The sequence below is a fragment of the Typopeltis vanoorti genome, chromosome 15 (assembly GCF_054136105.1).
Source record: "Typopeltis vanoorti isolate ZY-2024b chromosome 15, IOZ_Tvanoo_1.0, whole genome shotgun sequence".
NCBI lineage: Eukaryota > Metazoa > Arthropoda > Arachnida > Uropygi > Thelyphonidae > Typopeltis > Typopeltis vanoorti.
Window position 1 is genome coordinate 70,869,184 of NC_143563.1, and position 17,321 is coordinate 70,886,504.

At 33.6% G+C, this 17,321-nt stretch overlaps 1 protein-coding gene across 2 annotated transcripts in view; it reads right to left on the minus strand.

Annotated features, from left to right (window-relative positions):
* LOC150098870 (tetratricopeptide repeat protein 21B-like) overlaps window positions 1–17,321 on the minus strand; it is a 388,504-nt gene that overhangs the window by 110,777 nt on the left and 260,406 nt on the right. For both annotated transcript variants that reach the window (XM_090404953.1, XM_090404951.1), the window contains exons 27-28: window positions 16,657–16,738; window positions 14,849–14,999 (exon numbers count right to left, since the gene is read on the minus strand). In XM_090404953.1, coding sequence (XP_090261079.1) covers window positions 14,849–14,999; window positions 16,657–16,738 — 233 coding nt within the window. The remainder of the gene's footprint in view (window positions 1–14,848; window positions 15,000–16,656; window positions 16,739–17,321) is intronic.

The following is a 17,321-nucleotide window of genomic DNA, read 5'->3' on the forward strand; positions in this document are numbered from 1 at the left end:
AATAATAATATAATAATAATATGCACAGCCATATTTATTCTTCCTGATATCAAGACCCAACTGTAAGCTTCATCACCAATGAATCATATCACCCTTACCCCTCAAAATTATTTCTACCATAAAACTGGAATTTGTACTTACGTCCTTAACAAGATGAAACGTACACTTTTTAATCTTTACTACTCACAATTTACTTATCCCATTCAGGTATACATGAATCAACCATGATCCTGTATAGCCAGTAAGAAAGGTGGTAGAGTTTATCCATCCAGAACTCAGGTTTGTATTCTTTAAGACAGACAAGCAAACAACTAACAAACACTGCAGACTATGAAAATAGGACTGACCACCAAATCAAAGCATTAAATGTGTTTCTATGAAGTCAATTACTTGGCTGTGATAGGCCACAGCCATAGCCAACATATCAATTAACATGATAAACAGCTGTGCCACTTGAAAAAGTCTTACAAAATGGACTTAAATTACAAACTTTCAATACAACTTCCAAACTGTTTTTAAATACTTGTATCCAAGAACTATCAATGTCATGCATCACACAGTCATCCATCACATTGGTTTTGTATTGTTCTGTGTAACCACCATCTGCAACAATCTGGTCTAATGACTGATTTCCAAATATCAAAATTTCGATTAAGCATGTCATGTGATGAAATAATCTCTGTTGGCCACTTGAAGACTCTTTCATAATAAGTAATCTGTTTAAGACAGTTAAGCTGTTTCAATTCATACTTTATGCTGCTCATCTCATCTCACCCAATCCAAACTCACAGTTGTCTTCAATGCTGTATATGCTCACCAGATCTGATCTTTAGGAATTATCTGGTCTGACTGAACTCTCACCTTCGATAATTAGTCTACATGATGTACACTAATGACTGTTGATGACACAAGTTGTTTAAAACACAACTTGGAAGATTGCATTCAAACTCTGTAATTTATACTCTTTTTGTAAGTGTCATTTTATAGTTTCATGTATATGAATAGTGATAATGACATCAAGAATTTTTTAAGTTGACAAAATGCACTGGCATATTGTAATCTGCTTAGATATTATATACACAGTGTGCCCATTAAGTAATGAGAGTGATTTTTTTTACAGGACAGCCTTTCAATAAAAGTAACAAACATATTTATAGTTTTGACTGATAGAGTGTATTGTAATCACCAGTGCAACTTTCGAGTCAGGTGATGAAGCAGTTTTTGTGTGGCGACTGTCGAAATAAGAGTGTGTCTGTGGAGTGCACCAGAAGTTGCATCATGGAGCAAAGAGCTGTGATAAAATTGTACTGTAAATTAGGAAAAACTGCTATAGAAGTGTACCAAGACCTAAAAAAGTTTACGGTGATGACTGTCTGAGCCATGCACAGATGTTCTGCTGATTTTCAACATTTAATGAGAAGAGAGAGTCTCTGGAGGATAAACCATGCTGTGGACAACCAATTTCTGCACAGACAAATGAAAATGTGGTGAAAGCTAGGGAAATTGTTACCCATGACAGGTGAGCAACCACTAGGTATTATTTAGGAGTAATGCAATGCCTGTATGCCTGCATGTGACGTATCAGGAAAGAACTGCTCCACAGCAACAATTGGTTTCTGTTGCATGACAACATACTTGCGCACTGTGTGGCATGTGAAGCAGTTTCTGGCTTCGAAGTCAATCTGTGTGATTGAACATTCCCCTATTCACTAGATTTGGCTCCCATAGACTTTTTCCTCTTCTCAAAGATGAAGTGTGCCTTGAAATGGGGAGCACTTCGGTGACATTGTTATTATTTAGGTCTCCAACAATGAGATCAGTTTTTCCATTTTCTTTATGTCAGCTATTTTCTCTCCAGAAAACTGAAGGATTTTTTTTATATAACGAAACCTGTGGTGAATTCATCACTAAAAACACACGTAATGACCACAGTAATGGCTATTTAATTCGTAAATATTTCATCCCAAGTATCTTGGGACATCATCAGTACAGTAGTTTAAACAATACTAGGAATAACATACAGTTAGGGCGCATGATTACAATGGAATCTCAATATGCATGCAGTAACGTGTTATAGAAGTAAATTAAATATAACTGAAAAAAAATAAAAAATAAAATAAAATAAAATAAAATTGAAAATAAAATAAAATTAAAAAAAAAATATATATATATATATAAAGATTATTTTATACAATTTTGTATGACAATTTCCCATACTTTAGGAATAGTGAGAACATCGTTGCAGTTTAAATTTGGTCTGTATAGTAGGGCTTCAGCACTTTCTTTATATAAACGTTCATATTTATATAAAGATCTGTGTAAAAGTTTCGACTTCTCCCAATGGATCCTATGGTTTGGATTTTCAACTCCGTGTTGGGAGAGACCAGATTTCTGCAGTTTGAAAAGACGAATGTGGTCTTGATTCCGAGATGCGTTTCTGAACAGACCTACCTGTCTGACCAAAGTAAGACAGGTAGGTCAGGACCAAATCTATAACTTGTTACCTTCTCCTAAGGACAAACTCTCACCTCTGATGTTACCTGGCATTTATGAAATCCCATGCTCCTGCAAATTGTCTTACTTTGGTCAGACAGGTATGTCTGTTCAGAAACGCATCTCAGAACATCAAGACCATATTCATCTTTTCAAACTGCAGAAACCTGGTCTCTCCCAACATGGAGTTGAAAATCCAAACCATAGGATCCATTGGGAGAAGTTGAAACTTTTACACAGATCTTTATATAAATATGAACGTTTATATAAAGAAAGTGTTGAAGCCCTACTACATAGACCACATTTAAACCGCAACAATGTTCTTACTATTCATAAAATATGGGAAATTGTCATACAAAATTGTGTAAAATAATCTTTATATATATATATATATATATATGTATATATTATTTTATTTGCAATTTTATTTTATTTTATTTTTTTTTCAGTTATATTTAATTTATTTCTATAACACGTTACTGCACGCATATTGAGATTCCATTGTAATCATGCATCCTAACTATGTTATTCCTAGTATTGTTAAACTACTGTACTGATGATGTCCCAAGATACTTGGGATGAAATATTTACGGATTAAATGGTCATTACTGTGGTTATTACGTGTGTTTTTAGTGAGAAACTGAAGGAGGTTCCCATTCAGAACTTCCACCATGCCTTCAAACACCTGTATGACAGATGTAAATGTTATATGGAGTTTGAGGAAGATTATTTTGAATCTGTGTAATTGACAATTCCAAATATAGTTCTTTGTTTTGATATAATAATTGTCTCATTACTTAATAGGCACACTGTGTGTGTGTTACTGTTAAAAGTATACACACACACACACACACACACACACACATATGTGTGTGTGTGTGTGTGTTATTGCTGAAGTATAATATATATATACCTATGTGTTAATGTTATTGTTAAAGTATACGATTCTGCTATTCTGTAGAATAATGAGCAATTGTAGTTAGAGTATGAAATATGAATTTTATTTCATACTTTCAATTCATAAACCTTCTCTCCTATTGTTCTCTTCCATTTAGGATGGGTTGAGTCCCTTCCTAATGAGGAGTTACTGGCATATTAATGCAGCCGGTTCGCCACTCCTCTGTTGCATCCCCTAAGGGCGATATCCATGACTATAAATCCGTGTGTATTAATGGGGCCGGTTTGCCTGCTTGAGGGATGAAAAACCCTGCTGTCCATGCCCAAGACCAGCTAACTTGGCTAAAGCTGAGGAAGATCCTTAAGCTCCTCACGTCATCGACGGGAATCAAACCTAGGACACTCCTTTCCCAGGTTGCGAAATGCAAAGCCACTAGGCTAACCACACAGACTTCATAAACCTTACTTACCATTATTATTAGCCTTGCCCTTTTCTCCAAATTTTCCCAAAACTTTTCTATATATTCCTGGTGGGATTATGTCCTACTCTATTATTTAGGTCTCCAACAATGAGATCAGTTTTTCCATTTTCTCTATGTCAGCTGTCCTTCTCTAATAACTTGAAAAATTCCTCCACTTCTTCCTTAGGAGAACATTCTATAAGACCTTCTCTTCTTTCCTTTCATGAATCTAAGTTTGATGGTCTGTTTCAGTCTCATCCCAGCATTTCATAAGTCTGCCTCCTTCTTTGTTTTGTAGTTCATCATCATCCTGCATATTCTATCATATACCATTCATTCTAGATGCTCTTTCCACTTTGTTCTGCATATTTTTCTATTGTTTTCATTACTGATGTCTGATTCTGTTTTTTCAGTATGCTTTCATTTCTCTTTTTATTTAGTGTTGAATAATATGCTGCTCTTCTCATATATTTTCATTTCTGCTGCAGTGATTCATTTCTTATCTCTTTCTTTTATTGTCCATGCTTCATTGCCAAATAATAATGTTGGTTTGATAAAATATTATACATTCTAGGACTGCTTTTTGGTGACTATTGCTGAAGTAAATGTATTGTTTATTATTCTATTTAATCTGGCAGATTCACTAATTTTGTTTGAAATGTCTAAATCTTCATTATAACTTAATTTATAGTCCAATTAATTAAAATTGTTGATTTTTTCCATTATTTTATTGTCTATTATTATTTTATCTCAGATGGACATTTTCCCTTTGAATGCCAGTTTTAGTTTTTTCTTGAAAGACATATATCATATTATGCTTTTATTATTAAATTCAATTTATATACAGTTTTTTTTTTTTTTTTTTTTGTAGATTATCCTCAGCTGTTCAAAATTGGTTATCTGCAAAAGAGTAAAATATCTGAGATAAAATTTTCTATTTAAATTCCTTCTTTCTTGGTTAACCTCCACTCTTTAATTATTTCATTCATATATATATTCTAAATGATACAGGAAATAGAGGGCACCTGTGTCTAAGTCCTCCAGTTACTTCAAATGTTTTGTTTCTTTCCTCACCTCTTTTTATGCTTAATATTGTTTCCTCATAGAGGCTGTGGAGTGGTTTTAATAAATTTACAGGCAAGTTTTTTTTTTTTTTGTTTTAATATCTATCTTGTCAAAAGTTTATTTTTATTTTTTTAATCTATGAATGCTAGATGTGTTTCTAAGTTGAATTCTCTTCTTTTCTCAATTAGTAATTTGAGGCTGAATACAGAATCTAAGAAGGATCTTCCTTTTCTAAAGCCATTCTGTTCTTCATTTATACTTTTTTTCTAGTATAGGATTGATTCTGTTCTTCACTATTTTGGCATATATCTTATCACCTATGTTTAATAAACCTATTCTTCTGTAGTTATCACAGTTATTCTTACTTCCTTTTTTAAAGATGAGAATTACAGTTGCATGGTTCCAGTCATTGGGTATCCTTCCTGTAGAACCCTACGCACAAATAAGTTTCATTGTCCATTTTCCCATTTTGAAGTTTTCTCACATAACACTACTTGAAACTGCCTTCCAATCAAGAAGTTTATTTTTTATATTTGGTGTTGAATGTGCAGTATCTTCAGTATGAATTCAAAAGTAAACAGACACCACAAGAGAAGACTACAATGAGAACATGTCAGCTAGATGGGAATCATGTCTACACAAATTCTTCGTGAGAAAAGTGAAATAATATTGTAACGCTACACACACATATGAAAAATGAATGTAAAACAAGACATATTTTAAAAAATATAGTTTCTCTCTCTATTTCTGTATTATTTATTCTATTAGATTTTATTTAACTTTTTTTTTTTTAATATTTTTATTCTGCATAAAATGAAATTAATATTTTGTATTTTACTGATCAGAGTTCCCTAATTTCTGTTTATTTCTTAAAATATAATTTTTTTTCTTACTTAGATGCTCTTGTTATGACGTTTTCTTTTATTGTCTCAACTATTCTCTCGACTCCACCATTTATGTTATTGCCCTTTTCCTATCTTGTTTGCCATTTCTTTACTTAATTAGTTGTTTACCTTTAATCTACCCTTTCTTAACTAATCCAGTATTCTATCTTTCTTAAATTCAAAACTCGTCTAACACTGTACCTTACTTATACATATTTATCCCTTATAATTTAAACTCTACAATCAAATATTCTCTCCTTCAGTGCTTTGCAGTCCTATTGGCCTCTCCATGTACTAAACATCAATTTATCACACAACAATCTGAAGAGGTTCACCCTATAAGTATTAACACATTTATATTTATACTGCGCCAGCTAATACCTAGGTAGAAAGGATTCTTGTTCAGGGTGACCCTTTCAGAGAGTTAATGATTATTTGATCAAGCATAAATTCATCCCCCCCCCTTGTTCTTTTCTTCCTTACAGTCGCGGCTTACTCATAGGTTTATCCCGCTTGGTTCATTGTTATTTTTATGAGCGATAGTTTTCAATTCATATAACATAGGCAGATCAGGCAAGTACATGAATGAAACAATTTAGTGAGCTTTAGGTGATACATTATAATACATTTCAAACAGGATAATATGGTTGCACTCAACTCAGATCAAAGGCTCTAATTAACTTGTACTAATCACAAATTACATTTCAATTACCTTAAACAATTATGAAGTAATATTCATAGATTATCATTATGCCACTCGGATACACGTGGCTATCAGTGAACACATCAGCACAAATTACACATTTAGTTTAACACAACCATATATCTATTCGGCCTTGTGAGCAAACAATTCTTAACACAGCTTCGGGCATATACTTAGTTGTAGGCTACTCTTACAGTCTTTTAAGTTCAGTCCAATAAATGTTCACACAGGATATTTACTCTCTTCTAGTTAATTTGTACTAATCACACATATTAAATCACAATAACCTTAAATACAATCATAAAGTAAAATTCATAGGTTATCATTAAGCCATTCGGATACACGTGGCCATCAGTGAACACATCAGCACAATTACACTTTTAGTTTAACATAATCTTATCTCTATTCAGCCTCGTGGGCAAACAATTCTTAACACCATTTCGGACATATACCTAGTTGTAGGTTACCCTTACAGTCCTTTAAGTTCAGTCCAATATAAATGTTCACACAGGAAATTCACTCTCTTCTACAACTGGAATTAGTATTTCAAAAATCTACATTACCATTTCTGTCCTTGAATTCTTGAGACTTGTCCCAGCCTTGTCTAGTCATCAAGGCCTTCAAATAAATTCGCTTTAGAGGGTATCTTCCGTAGATCTGTGCGAGCAGAATTTCAGTGGGAAAACTGGGAGGTGGCACGGTAATGTCGCCTAGAATGGACGGCTTCAATTTAGTTCCTCCGTCGCACGAAAAAGCATAGCCTTCCTAATCCAAGGAAATAGGTACGCTGCGACATAACGGACGGCATCTCTGAGACTCTTTAGTCGCACGACAAAGCATAGCTTTCCCAGTCCAAGGAAATAGCTAGCCCCCTTAGGTACGCTGCGACAGAGCTCATACCTCCGAAGGCCTCCTGGCCCTCCGTAGGAGTGGGACTCGGCCCACGTCCGGACCCTGGAAACTGGAACCAAAAAAAGAGAGCGAGTGTCGGACGCTTGACCTTTTTATTCAACTTTTTTCTCGCGGCAAATCTTGATCTTCGTCACATGCGCCAACGCGGTCACGTGAGCTGACGTTGACCTCCCTAGCTCCCTCTATTTTAAATCGTGCATGTGCCCGCTTTCCTTTCCAGGAAAACGCTTAGATTTCTCTTTCCAGATACTTCCTTCCCTCCTTTCTTATTCATTTTACAGGACGGTAAAAGTGACCCTTGAACCCTGACTTAGGCTTTGCTATTTTTGTACAAGAGACTGGTTTTCTTAAGTGGATTTTCGAGCTTACACGGATCTCTATGTCTGGCCCACTCTTAATACAGATTACATATAAAGGCTCTTTATACAATTTTATACATTTCCTAAATTTTAATAGTTTTGCACTTGTAAACTGCTTACATTTTTCAATTGCCAACGTTCCATATTCTCTGCCTATAGTTATATTAAAGTTGTGACCTGAATATTTTGTAATAAACATTTCACAGCTTATTCAGGACACAACACTCTGTAATGGGATATTAATATTTTACAAAAATGTGATGGAGGGGTGGTTAGAAGAGTACCTAATTTAAGAATGTTTATTTACTTTTGTAACCTTTCACTATTTTTCTGCACACCTAAGACACTCAAAATTACATCAAGATGTATTTTTTTTTTCTTTTACTTAACTAATTCAGAAGATGAAGTGCTTTCAATTATAGGATTCCCATGTATTTTGGAAGTGACTTCACTTTTTCTGCATAGTAAAGAGATTTTATATATGCACCTCTGAGTAATCACATTAAAGAAAGTGGCAGTGAAATTACATAAATCCTTTAATGGTGTAAATCAGCTTATGGCAAAATTCCCATCTGCGCTGTGACTGAAACACTAATATTCATCTTATTTCCCAATACTAGTACTTTATGAAACAAAGAAATTTTTAAATTGCTATTCAATAATATTTCTCTTCTTGACTGGAAAAAAAATGTACACATGCTTCCTTTGTGAAATACATAGTTAATTCTCCTGTGTGAATTGATCAAGATCAACTATGTGTTTGTAGAGTGGGCATGTTAACCACTTGCCTGAAACCAGGCCAACTATTCCAACTATTTAGCCAACAATTCTGACTGTAGATATTTCTGATTACAGTTTATTTTTGAACTCTTCACAGGATAATTAATCAACTATATATTTCACTTTGGGAGGATACACCTATAATTTTTTTTTTCAGTCAAGAAGACAAATATTATCAAATATCAATTTTAAAATTTCTTCATTTCTTAAAATACTAGTATAGGGAAATAGAGTGAATATTAGTGTTTCAGTTGCAGATGGGAATTTTGCCTTAAGCTGATTTATACCATGAAAGGATTTAATATAATTTCACCATCACTTTCTTAAATATCATTACTCAGAGGTGCATATATAGTTTTACATTCTCCCTGTAAAACAATAACAGCCCCTTCAAAATATCTTTACTATGCAGTAAAGGTGAAGTCACTTCCAAAATACAAGGGGATCATATAATTGAAAGCACCCCATCTTCTGAATTAGTTCAGTAAAAAAAAAAAAAATCGCCTCTGGATGAGTATCTTAAGTGTGCAAAAAAATAATGAAAGGCTACAAAAATAAATAACCCTTCTTAAATCTGGTGCTCCCATTCCCCCCCCAATCATACTTTTGTAAAATATTAATATCTCATCTACAGAGTCTGTAGTACCTAAGTAAGAAAAAAAAATTAATGCTTTAAGAAATAAACAAAAATGAAAGAACTCACTGATCAGTAAAATACAAAATATTAATTTCACTTTATTATAGAATAAAAATATTATTAAAAAATTTAAATAAAATGTAATTAAATAAATAATACAGAAATACACTATAAATTTTCCCTGCAAAGAATATGCTCTGTGATGAATTTTTCCATAATGAACTGTCAGTAATGAATTGTCAGTGGAGTATTTTCTGTGAACTAATGTGCACAGAATAGCACAGTCTAAACTGCTCTAAAGTTCTAATCATTTTTTATATATGTTTTTAAAACATTTAAGACATATAAAAATATTTTTATTTTATTTTTTTTTGAAGAACTAGGATGAACTGTGTAGAAGAACAATTTCCCATAAAGCAGATAACAGAAGTCAGATCTATTCACACTGAAGTGATGTAGCATTCAAAGCTTTTTTTTTGTACAACCACTCCATAAGGAAACAACATTTATGTAGGACTATTGTTTTTTTCCAAAGTCTGTATTTGGAGGAGATGGCACTTTCATCAAGTACAGACTGTTCTGGCTTGAGAAATTTAATATGTCATAGATATTCCTCATGAGGACAGCTGTAGATATGAAGGTTTGGCAGATGTATGATAGATAATAGGTGCAGAGAATTTTAATAGACAATGGGACTAAAGTGGGAAGATTTTCCTTTGCAGAGATTAGAAAGGAGGGAAGTTTATTAATTGGATGGAAAACTACTCTAAGACTAATTGATTTGGAACAATTTGAAGAGTCATTATGGGACACCTCCAATATGGGATGGCAATAAGGTTGACAACTTCTTGGAAGAGTGACAACACTGAAACTCCTTTTGTAAACAAGGTCATTGTTAATGACCTTGTTTACAAAAGATTCAATGAAGCCATTAGATAAGAGGATGATTCTGATAAAATGTATTTCATGTGTTAGTAATGCTTCAGCACAGCATAGTGAGCAAGCTCAATAAATAAAAGATTTAACGGCACCTGATTTTTCGCGGGATGGTGGTGTAACCAAGTATGGCTATAAAGTCTGATGTGGATTTTCTTTCTAAAGAAAATCCAAAATTGAAGACGTTCATCTGGTTGATGAAACAGAAGCAGATTTAGGAAAGAAATGCATCAATCTTTGAGAAAGTCTTGAAGATGTTTATATAGGAAACCTTGTCAAACTGCAAAGATATCATCCACGTATCCATACTATACAGAGGGCCTAGAATGTTAATGAGAAGTCATTATTTAAACCATTCCATAAAGCAATTTGCAAGAGAAGGAGAAAAAGAACTACCTACCCATGGTGGTATCTGCTGTTTTTCTTGTTAAAATCTGTTCTGAAAAGCAGCCTACATGTGATAAAACTGAAGGGACAAATGGTATATTTGGAAAAGTCTTATCAAAGTAACCCTAATACAGAATTGGGTTGATGGACATAGTATTCTTTATGATGATGGTCAGCATGGTTTTGTAAAGGGTAGGTCCTGTTTTAATAATTTACTTGCATTTTATGATAAGGTGATGAGTGTGTTAGATAAGGGAGAATCATATCTAGTGATATTCTTAGACTTTGCAAAAGCATTTGATAGATTACCACATGATAAGTTGGTGTACAAGCTGCAGAGGATAGGAATAGATAGTATATTGGTTAGATGAATCAGAGGTTGGCTCTCTGAATGACACCAGCAGGTTGTGTATAATAAAGCAGTGTCTCAAAAAAGAAGGGTAACCAGTGGCATGCCCCAGGATTCTGTTCTTGGGCCCATGCTGTTTAACATGTTTGTAAACGATATATCATGTGGACTAACTGGGGATCTTCAGTTATTTGCTGATAATGCAAAGTTGGCAAGAATTATAAGTAGTACTGCTGATGCTGAATTCCTTCAGGAAGATCTGAATATACTATTCAGATCTTCCTGAAGATTTTTACTTGAGCAAAAGAGTGGGGTTGTAGTTTTAATATTAATAAGTGCAAGGTGTTGCATTTTAGAGTGCAGAAATATATGGCTCTGTACTATATTGATGGTGCCGTACTGCAGGAAGTGGATGAGATTAGAGATATGGGAGTGACGGTTTGACAGTAGACTGAAGTTTAGAGGGCATATTGCTAGTGTTGCAAGGTTGCACATCATAGTGCTGCTATGATAAGAAGTACTCTAACATGCAAGGATAAGGAAGTGGTTGTGCCACTGTATAAGGAACTGGTCAGACCACACTTGGACTAATGTGCTCAGACCCAGTTTTCAATGTGATGTGGAGACATTGGAGAGGGTCCAGAGATGAGTGACTAAGACAATATCAGTTGGAATGCTGGCTATGAAGAGAGGTTGAAGAGATGTGGATTGCAGATTTTGGTGGATAGGAGGAATAGAGGTGATATGATAGAAATGTTTAAGTTAGTGAGAGGATTTTATCAGATTAATCAAGAGGGAATTATAAAAAGAGTAGAAGGTGAGAGGGGAAGAACAGAGGTCATTCTTGGAAATTATGTAAAAGTGAGGAGTAGATTTTTTGTGAATTGCAAAAAATGCAAGGAGTAATAAGGACTTTAAGATTCTGTATGATAAATATGTTGTCAGTTGAATGAACCTCCCAAGATGAGATTGTCGACTCCATGGAGAGTGTAATAATAATAATAATAATGTTTCATCCAACAGAAAATTTAAAGAAAGGCACAATATCAAGGTTGATTAAGAAGTCATTTGAGTTAAGACAAATTTCTGAGATTTTTTTTTCTTTAAAATGAAAATTGTTTTTGATAAAGGACATGGATTTACCTGTGGAGGATGTTAGTAAATTAGAGAGATAATTTGCAATTTTGTAACAAGGTGAATCCTATGCAATCGATAACAGTTTGTAATGGAACATCTGCTTTACAGATTTTGGGGAACCATACAATCTACGAGGGTTGTCGTGATAGGGTCCATGTTCATCATGTTAAACATCATGTTGCTCATCATGGAATATTAGATTCCATGAGCCAGAACAATCTAGACATGCTGAGCATATAATCTCTTTCAAATATAGGATTTACTTAAAAAAGATTAAAATCCTAGAGCAGTTGTACAATTAAAGTTGTGAAACATGTAATCTCATCCCAATCTAAATGGTCTGATGAGCTTAAGTCACTCCCTTTATGGAAAATTATACTTCTTCATGCCCTCTCCAATTAATTTTTTAATTGGAGAGGGCATAAAGCTTTAGAGCAGTTTGGACCATGCTATCCTACTTAATTCATATGTGGCTGAAATGCTTTCATGTTACATCTTGCTCTTGATATTTGGGCAAAAATTTTATGCAATTAAAATTCTAACATAAATATTACAGTGTAGTAATTTTTATTTAAATACAGTTGATTCTTTCCATGCTCCTGCCTTTTGTTAGTGTCTTGCTTTTTTCTTGCTGATTTTCATAATTAATTTGTTATTTTCACAAGTATTCAATTTAGTTAAATAGCCCCAAAGACTTGTATGAGATTTATTTAGGAATACATCATCTTCATAATAACAAGTGCTAAGTTGAATATTTTTGATTTTTATATCAGGTTTAATGCCACTTTCCTTCATAATGCAATCCATATAAATGATAAATAGAATGGACATGTGCATCCTTGTCTTACACCTGATTTTACATAATAAAACATTCTTTTCTTACCTGATGCTTGCTTGCTGATACAACTTAAACCAAGGGTGTACAATGTTCCATTTACACCACATAATTGAAGTATTGCATTTTGAACAACTTTTCTCTTAGCATCTTAACACATGCTTCCTGACTTACAAAATTTAAATACAGACGTGCTATATTCCCATTTGTTATATTTATGCTATATTTCTTGATTATTTGCCTTAAAGTAAAAATGTGATCTGAACCCCTTTTAGAGATGGGCATTATTGATAGCTCTATTCCAATCATCCAGAATTATACCTTCTGAACCTGAATTATGCAGTGTGGCCAATGAAAAATTTTTATACCTCCATATTTCAGGTTGAATATCATCTATGACAGAATGTCTTTTACATTTCAGGTTTCTGTTAGTTTTTTCCCTATCTCAAGTACTGATAATATGTACTACTGAATGCATTCTCTTAAATATTTTGTGTCACTTTTTTTTTTTAATCTCATTTAACAATTGTTCAAGGTCTAAAATATATTTATCTTCATATTTTATATCATGTTTATCATCTCTGATTCCTTTTATGTTACTCTTACCTCCATTTCAAACCTTTTTTTTTTTTAGTGGCTTCAGAATTTCTTGTTACCTTCCTGATATTTATCTTTTATATTCTTACCAATGTCTTCCCATGACTTTTTTTAGTTACTTTTACATACAGCTTAGCTTTCTTACTTTTTTTTTTCTCAGCAATCTCTTGAATGCACCTTTTAATTACTTGTCAGGAACTTTCAATATGATTTCTTCTTTTCCAGGACTGACTTTTTAACTTCTTCAGTCCACCATGAGGTTCTAATTTTTCTATCTTTGTTGACAATTTTTCCACATGTCTTCCTTGGTTGAATCAGTTTGCTGGCTTTGCTGGCCTGGTTAAATATGCTAACCACTAAATCAAGTGGTTAGCATATCTGCTCTCCAACAGTGATGTCCTATTTCTATTATTACAATTGTTATTTATTTATTTATTTATTTTTAAATCAAAAATAACAATTGTAATAATAGAAATAGGGCATCACTGTTACTGGAAGGAAAAACCATCAAGTAAGCAAGAATGTTTATTCGTGTAATCATAAATTAAATCTAGCTTGATGTAATTATTTTTTATTTATTTATTTTTTTTTTTTCACTAGAGGTTATGCCAGTGGGTAGCATGGGATCAAATCACTGTTTCTCTAGCTTACGGTTTGAAATGTAATGCAGCGTGTCTTGTATATTTATGTATGCTCCAGATGATGATCTTGATATTAAGAATGAAATGTCGGGATAATAAAAAGAGTTATTTTAACACGGTTGTAGAATCCATAATTTCAAAAATGAAAAGCATTCTTTTTTGTATCCTTATTAACCATTCCAAACTATGTGATTTGCTTAGTTGACATCTAGTGATATACATAAGCTATAATCTGATGCTAATATAAGCATTGAAAGATTTGTATAATTTATCATATCAACTGTGCCTATTCTTCATAACCGGTCTGGGTAGTGGCCCTTCCCTTAATGCATAGCATTATACATGTCCACAGATGGAGATGTGCTTTGCATTATGGGAGATACTAAGACAAGTGATGAGAGCTTAGTCCACCTTTACCACAAGTTGCTTCTATCCTGAAGATACTTCAGGTGTAAACTTTGTTTGCTTACACTTGGATAAAGGATTAAACTAAATTTATTATAGCCTAACTAAGTGGGGAAAAAAACTTCCACCAATATAATACAAAGAACCAGTTAAACAATTATTTTACCAGGGTGGTTTCATTTCCTATGTGCATTACACAATATGATTGTTATCTTAATCTAGTTTTATATCTCATATTAATTTTATTATGCAAAAATTAAAACTGGATTATATAAATCTTTCTCTGCTTTCTCTCCAGTCATTCTCTCTTCTGTCTTTCTTTAGCTTAACTCTGAATTATCAATCGTTAATTAAAAAATTAATTCTGTACCATTCATAAAGTCCTTTGCAATAATTGTAGCCAGGTTCTAAAACAGATCGTGATGAATATTCTTCAGCTTTCTGGAGATACTGAGGAACTTCACTCAGCTTGCCCAATCGTCTGACAGATTCAATAAACCTTGCTAAAGCTCTATAATAGTCTACAGTAACAATTAAAAGAAAAAAGCATGCATGTTAGCTAAATAAAATTTTAACTGTATAACTAAAGCAAAAACTGTAAGAACAGTCTTCAAGATTCTTTGTTATGATTACTATTAAATGAAAGTGTGTCCAATGTTAATTATTTCCAAACTTTTTAAATTTTTATATGCATCTACATACATGTATCACATCCAGGAGATGGATCTAAAATGTTTTGCATCCTGTCCTCTAGAGAGGACTTTGAAGTCACTTTGCAGACATAATAGTCTCAAAAGGGAAATACCCAGTTTTTAGAAGATAGTGCTTTGTCTGTTTATGTTATAAAAATTTCTAAGAATAAATTTTTTAAAAGAAGAAAATGCGAAATTTTATATTATGAAATTTAGCATAATCATATTTTCATAATATGCAATAATTATTTTGTATTTATGCCAAATTCTCCTTGTATTCCTGAAGGGAGTAGGCAGAGCTCCATTAGCCCTAGCTCACTATTCGAAAACTAGTGTGCAGCTAGTCTCCATTCTTCAAGAATTTACTAAGAGTGAGTCCAAATTATCAATAAATCAAAGCTTTTCAGGTGAGCGAGTACAGCCAACAACTGCTGCCATCTTGTGGCCCTAAATCCTAAACCTTGTATTACTGTTTGGAAAAGAAATCATAGTGCACTGCTCTATATGCATTGAACAGTTGAAGGCAGACAGATGATGGTGTATGAGACTTCTGTAGGTCACAAAGTGAGACGTTACAGGATGGGGGGGGGGTGCATGCCTGCCACGGAGGAATGTTGTTTTGTTTGGTGCAGGTAATATTGTCAACATTCATGCCAACAGCTTCCATCTCTCTTCAATGTGCATACTAAAAGCACAAATGGCACTCTGATGTGTGAAATACTGGATCTCCCAACATAGAGAAATTACTGCAATCAGGTGGGATCTGGTTGGAGACAGAAATGTTATGAAACACAGCAGCAGAGCCATTAGAAATCTCTGATCTTGAACCATCAGTATAGATGGAAAAGAAATCATAGTGCACTGCTCTATATGCATTAAACAGTTGAAGGTAGACAGATGTGGTGTATGAGACTTCTGTAGGTCACAAAGTGAGACGTTACAGGATGGGGGGGGGGGGTGCATGCCTGCCAGGAGGAATGCTGTTTTGTTTAGTGCAGGTAATATTGTCAACATTCATGCCAACAGCTTCCATATTCTCTTCAACTTGCATACCAAAAGCACATGGCACTCTAATGTGTGAAATACTGGATCTCCCAACATAGAGAAAAAAGACTAGCCCATGTAGGAAGATCGGGAAGGGACTTTACTTTTAGGGCATAATTAAGAGACAAATGTATTTGTCTGAGTGATAGAGGGGAGGGGGGGTTCACCTGACTCAACATAAAGACTTTGAATGGGTGATGTGCAAAAAGCACCAGTAGCTATTTGGAAACCCTGATGAGAGATAGGGTCCAACCACTGGAGCATGCTCTCCCTTGCAGAACTGTAAATCTCTGATTCATAATCAAACTTTGAACATAAACATGTAAACTGGTAATGTATTATTTACAAAAATGTGAAACTGACTAAAAGTGCTCATTATAATAAGGGTAGGGGGGAAGTGTTCTTGTTACATGATTAAATGCTAATGATAAAGTATAATCACCTGGCTTTCTGTCCAATAGCTGCTGAAAATGAAACATGGCTGACTCTAAATCAGTTTTGTGAAACATTATGTCTGCCATCATCTATAAAAGAAATTGATATCAGAAAAACGATTTTGTATGAACTAAAATTAAAGAAAAAAGGAGAGTTAATTCTTGTACAAAAATGCAAGATGATTATTTTAAATAAACTTTAAAAAGCCTTAATGTGGAATAGTTGATAGAATTACCAAATTAGAGAAATAAAAAGTTTTCATTAGATAACCTAGTAAATACTCTATTCTTCTTTTTCTTCTCTCTTTCTAATAGGAAAGATGGCCAAAAATGGTCAAGCAAGGAGGGAAGGGGGGGGAATCCATCTTTCCTTCTCTTTTTTTTTTTTTCTCAGTATGCACATTTAAAAAATAATACTGTGTTTTCCTAAAAGAAACTTAGGTTCCCATAATTTAATAATAAAAATAATGGGAAAATAAACCATGCATAATAATTCATCACTTATTAATATCACTATCATTTTCTGAAATGAAAGGGAGTGGGGGGTTATAGGTTACTGTAGAAATACAACACAATGCATAAGTAGAAATCAGACTGATCTGGTTTAAGTACATTTGTTGTATAAGTACTAATTTAGAAATCTCTCTGTTTAACATGTTAAGTGCCATGATAC